General features: G+C 43.8%; 1 protein-coding gene across 1 annotated transcript in view; it reads right to left on the reverse strand.

The window, feature by feature from the left end:
• Positions 1 to 6,046, reverse strand: part of LOC102294243 (G1/S-specific cyclin-D2) — a 15,108-nt gene continuing 9,062 nt past the window's right edge. The window contains exons 4-5 of the mRNA XM_005923583.3: positions 4,094 to 4,242; positions 1 to 354 (exon numbers count right to left, since the gene is read on the reverse strand). Of these exons, the coding sequence (XP_005923645.1) occupies positions 190 to 354; positions 4,094 to 4,242 (314 nt within the window). The 3' untranslated portion in view covers positions 1 to 189. The remainder of the gene's footprint in view (positions 355 to 4,093; positions 4,243 to 6,046) is intronic.

Here is a 6,046-nt window from a genome sequence, read left to right on the forward strand (position 1 = left end):
AAAAAAAAAAGGAAAAAGAAAAACTAGAAACTTCTAAAAGTTCATCGATTGTCACACCATCACTCAACAGGGGGTGGGGGTGTCGGTGGTGACTTGATGCAGATCTACTGGCAGCTCACAAGCCCTCACTCCTGTCAGTTCATTGGCTGGCAAACATGAGTGTTGTGCGAGTCCGGTGGCGTCGGGAGCTCACAAGTTGATGTCGCGCACGTCTGTCGGGGTGCTGGACTGGTCTTGCTGCTCCCTCGCCTTGCTGCCGGCCCGGACGCTGGTCTCCTGCCGGTACTGCTGCCCCTGCTGCAGACTGGTGGTCAGCACACGCTCTATTTGTTCCTGGCAGGCCTTCAAACAATCCTGGAACAATTTTAAAAAGAGTCAGCAGCGGTTAAACACACCCATCCATCAAACCTCTGCTAGCGTCTGGGTGCTTTAAAGACACATAATCCCCTCCATCCAAGATTCATTTTTGCAGGTTTGCAATGTTTAGCACTATATTGTGTGGCAACTCAAAAATCCTTTTTTGAGTTATCACTCAAAATCTGTTCAAGGATTTAAAATGTATCACTATTCATGCACATAAACAAAGCAAAAAGAAATAAAAGTACAGAAATGTTACATTTAAGTGATTTTTATGGCTTCCACAGCAAAAGTTGACGGCATACACATGCCCTTTAACTGGCTCTCTCTGCTCTACTGTAGCAGTGTTACTGTAAATACACCCCCCATTCCCCGGCAGTCTGCTCACTTAATCTGTGCACCTGTAGCAGACACTAGTGTGCAAAATGTTGGAATTTCAGCTGCATTTGACATGCGAGTTGTTTAACAGCTTTGGTCACATGCATGGCATACCAGCGGGGAATTATGTTCTGCTGCGGTAGGTGGTCCTGTCTGCATCATGACCAGAACAATGGGTGGCAGCACACTCCGATACCAGTGGCACGGAGCAGCGAGCTGCACAGCGGGCACCGGACATGTGCATGTCTGTGGTACAAGCTGAAGGACTCCCACACGAGCTCTGGGGAGTGTCAGGGAACTCTGGACTCCCTTCCTCCACCCTCCCTTGGGTTTACTTCACGGTCAATCCCATGTGGAGGTCTTAGAGGAAATGGCTTTGACCTGCTGCACCCTAACCCTCTGAGTTAGGGTGTAAAACAGAATATAGGACAGTGGGACCGGATGTTTTTGGACGGCTTTTCTTATTAAAAGGGATCCTCTCTTCGTCTCCCTCAGTCTCCGTCCCCCCTGCAGGTCTGTGCGAAAGATGTGGGAGGTCTGCCTCTCTGAGCCGGCTGCAGGACTCTTAAGGAATGAGCCGAGCTCGCGGAGGGGCCAACATTCCTTTAAAATGCACGAATAATTGGAACCCGATGGGCTGCAGACGGAGTGCCTGTTGTGACGGCCGGCTGGGTCGCGGGGCCCACATCACCATGGCAGCGCAACCACAAGCTAAGAGTGCCGTTTCTAAGGCCTTTATGGATTTCTATCCTGAAATCTGTGTGACTGTTGTGCTGCAGCAAAAAACTACCTACCCAGTATAGATGCCCTCTGAGAGTACTTTTTCTCAGTTATCAATATTTAAAGAAAAGATATACCAGTGACTATGACTAATATATCTATCTCTATATACATCTTGCCCACAGATACACACAGTTGTATGTCTTTACAGTTTACAACATCTCCTAGTGCACACTGATGAACTGTAAAAATGGCATTATGATGGCACATCTACCCTGGTAGTGTACGCCATCATTTATAAGGTCATGTAAGTTTGCCCATCTTATTTGAAGCCGTCTGGACATTCAAGGAAAAAAGTGCAAACTAATCCAATACTTGGTAATCTTACGATCCAAGCACTCAGTACAGGCATGATGCATGAAATTCTCCGACTTAGATTAAGCGTGGCTGTCAGCGAACAGTTGAGTCCCTTGGCAGTGTTTTTTTTTCTCTCCCCAGGGGCCTTTCATGTTGCACAAAATAAATTTTATTAGTGCTACAGATCCCATTTAACAGTAATCATGTGGCAAAAATGGAGCTGTGTTTGCCAAGGCGTGAAACCATCATCTATCCTACCATAATGTACAGTTATTAGACAGATGTCAGTCTAACTGATTGAAAAAATATTAATTTGTAGCATTTTGCTCTTTATTTACTTGCTTTTAGACTTCTTTATTTTTTCAAGCCGTTATTCATGTGTAAAACCAATGATGGGCTAATAAAACACACTAGTTAGCTTAGCTTAGACTACTCCTTTTAAAAATTAAAAAACAAATCCCAGTGCTTAGGCCGAGCACTAATGTTGAATTCTCTCGCAGCTGCTCTACTCCCGTGTTGTTGCAGTATATTAATGACTAATCTCGTACTGTGGATGGATTATCTCAAAAGTTAGTGTTCATCCTCCAGCTTCACTGTGTTTATGTCATGCTAACATAGCTGTGATGCTAGCGATCACGTAGCACATCATTATATAGCAGCTAGTCCAACTTCAGTAACCCTACAAACGTCACTGCTGTTTAGTTTTCTGTCTTCATTTATGTTGGAAGTGATAGCAGAGCTGTACATTTAAATTTTTTCAGAAATCTCCCAGTCAGAACATGCTATGTCATGCTTAGGTGGAAAATAGGGAGCTAACTTCCTGCTAATTTCTAACTCCATTAAATTTCATTAATTCTGTTTTCATTGATGCCTAAATGTCAAACTTAATTGTGAAACCTGGTAAAGCAGCAACTCTGATGATTTTATTAAAGATGAAAGAATTTATACAGTTTTTAACTGTCAGTGATGCCGCAGTGTTAGTTTGACTTTGGGACCTGAAACAGACGGAGTTTTGGACCCAAAATTGTGGGAGCATTACGGCTACCTGACTACGGTAGCTGTAATGCTCCCACAATCCATTAAGTGGTGTGGCTTCGTAGCTTACTAAAGTCGCACTAAACATTTGAGAGATTTTTGAGCACCGTGTACCACACAAAATCGATTCGAGGTCAGTAAGCACAACCAGATTCATACAATAGTTGTATCGGATTATAAGGCGCACTGTCAATTTTTGTGAAAATTAAAGGATTTTAAGTGCGCCTTATAGTGTGGAAAAAAACGTAGTTGGCGAGTGATTGAGGTTGCTAGAAGATTTCTGCAGTCAACTGCAGTTTGCTCAACCTGTCTACAAACACTTGTACTAGCCGAGGAAGTGAAAGTACGTTCGCCTTCAGAGAAAAAGTTGTGCTGGTTTAGAGGCATTCCTTGCTTCTGTCTAAGGCTTAAACACCCAAAAATGTATTTATTTATTTTTTCTTTTAAAGTGGAACTTTTACTTTGAAGGTAAACGTTCCGCGTTCGCAGTTGCACTTTTCAGTTTCACTCCTGCTCAGAGAGTAGCTGGCAAGTATTTGTAGACAGGTCTTCCATGCAAAGATCCAGCAGCTGTTAGGAAGTTTTCACTAAAACTCAGAGTGCGCACATTTTTGGCAACTGGTCTCTGGGCCTTCTTTACTTGACCCTACACTGTCACACATCCAGAACACCAAGTTAGCATCACGTGGTTAGTGGTCAGGTGTCTGTAAAACCTCAAAACAATAGAAACTAGTTGCAGCTGCATGTCACACACTTTGAGATTTGTGCAGTGTTGTCTGATATTTTAAAGCTCAGCAAGTTACACTAAACACTGAAGTTAGTCTGTTGCAAGTAACTCTGTGTCTGCATCATCCTTCACTGGAAAAGATGCTTCTTGCCTTCAGTGCATACGTATTCCTCCACCAGGAGGGGCACACAGCTAAAGTAGGAGTCCTGCAAAGAAATTGCATGTGCCGTACCACAAGAATGTGGGCTCTGAGTTTTAAGAAGACATTCCCTCTGCTCTTTATAGCAGCAGTCTGGCTCCCCAGCCAGCAGCCAAATGCTTGCTCTCCCTCTCTCCATGAAAAGTAAATAGCTTCAGCCTGCCACCACTGAAGTCATCACTGTTGTTTACTAAAGAGCCTTTTATGCTGCTGTCGTGAGATGTTGCAATGATCGCTATTAACAGCGTATTGTTTCGAAGCGCTGAAAGTATTGAGTAATTCCTGCTGTCGAGTATAAATTTCCCCGCTGTGGTACTCACCACCTCCGTGTTGGTGATCTTGGCCAGCAGGTCTGTCAGGTTGTCTCGACTCAGCCTCTGGTCAGTGTGGTCCAACTGCAGGCCACAGATAGCGGCTCCCATGCTGCCAGAGGCTATCATAGAAGGAGGGTTCATAGCAAGGCGGTCATCTGATGAGGGAAAGAGAGAGCGTTAAGCCACGGTGACACATGAAAATTACATCCTCATGTGACACAGAGCAACATTACTTAAATCCGCCCAGAGGAAGTGTCACAGATGCAAAAGAGGTGAAACGTCTGAATCATCTCCATCATACATGCTTTACAGCTGAATCTGATTTTCCCACAGTATGGATTTCAGCAGACGAAGCTCCACAGTGGAACCTGTGTGGCGTCCTTCACAGGAACTTCAGCTGTGATTAGAAAAACAGAGTAGGAATCCTCCTACTCGCTGAGCAATGAGTTCCAGGCACGACTCCCTTCGGTCTGCATCCAAGTCTCAGAGACTAAAGTGACAACAGGCCTGGGAGGAGGCAGAAAAGGAGGCGGACATGGAGAGAACAACAAGGAAAACCAGCAAGTGCTGATTGTGAGAAGTCCTTTCCACCGCTTGGTTATTCGATTAAGTAACGGCAAGGAGCTTCAGCAATCCCACCTCATTGTCTTTTATACGTAGGACAGTAACTTCCCAAAACAAACAATCCCTCCTTCACACCCTCTTTGTCCTGTGATTGGCTGAGGTTTCTCTTATCTTTGATTTTAGAGCAGCAGTCCCCAACCCCCAGACCGGTCCGTGAGTTCTTTGGTATCGGGCCATGAGAGTTGAGGCTTGGGTGTGAAATTTATGGTTTTCAGGTTTTATCATTAACTCTGTCTTTTCCCATGTTGTAGTTGTGTCTTATTTTGAAAGAAATATTTACGCATTACCATAGCGACCAGAGAGGATTAAGGTGCAGCGGGGAGGATGTTACTCTCAATGTTGTTGGCGCATTTCAGGAGGACGCTGCTAATAAAGTTACACAATCACACGGTGAATTTGTGTTTATTATTATATTTGCAAAACACTCTAGTTTTTGTCTTGGTCGTTAGGGCTGGGCCATATTATACCGTTCACGGTAATACCATGACTAACCTCGATATTGTGGATGGATTATCTCAGTTGTTCTCCTGACTGAAGTTTGGTCCGTTTACAGCATCCTGCCATGCGATTGCATTTGTCTCTAACCATAGGAACCTTCACGTTAACTTTTATAAGTGGAAAAGTGTTAGTGTTCGTCCTCCAGCTTCACTGTTTATGTTATGCTAACATAGCTGTGTCGCTAGCGATCACGTAGCACATCATTATATACCAGCTAGCCCAACTTCAGTAACCCTACAAACGTCACTGCTGTTTAGTTTCCTGTCTTCATTTATGTTGGAAGTGATAGCAGAGCTGTACGTTTAATTTTTTTCAGAAATCTCTCAGTCAGAACATGCATATCATGCTTAGGTAACTAGCGAAACTGCAGACTTCGCAGCTTCCTGCTAACTTCTAACTCCGTTAAATGTAATAATTTTGGTTTTCATGGATGACCTGGAAGTTAAACTTATAGTTACACCTGGTAAAGCAGCAATGCTGATCGTTTTATTAAAGATGAAAGAATTTAGACAGTTTTTAACTCTAGTGATGCTGCAGTGTTCGTTTGACCTGAAGACGGAGTTTAGGACCCAGATTACTCCCAGATTTAAGAGCATCTTAGTCCGACGGCCGCTTGCATGTTCTGCAAAAAAATGTGCTTTGTCGTGTATCTGACGGACAAACACCAAACCAGTTCCACATCACTGAAGTTGCACCATTTTTACAAACCAATTCTGGTTCATCTGTTTCACTCAACAATCGGCCATGTGCGTATGAAAACAAAGGCACTGCGCATGCGCGTTTTACTCATGTTCTATCGCGATATTTCATTTTCCTATCGTTGCCTAACATTATACC

This window comes from Haplochromis burtoni, unplaced genomic scaffold (genome assembly GCF_018398535.1).
Source record: "Haplochromis burtoni strain Fernald_Lab_line unplaced genomic scaffold, NCSU_Asbu1 Contig_49, whole genome shotgun sequence".
Lineage (NCBI taxonomy): Eukaryota > Metazoa > Chordata > Actinopteri > Cichliformes > Cichlidae > Haplochromis > Haplochromis burtoni.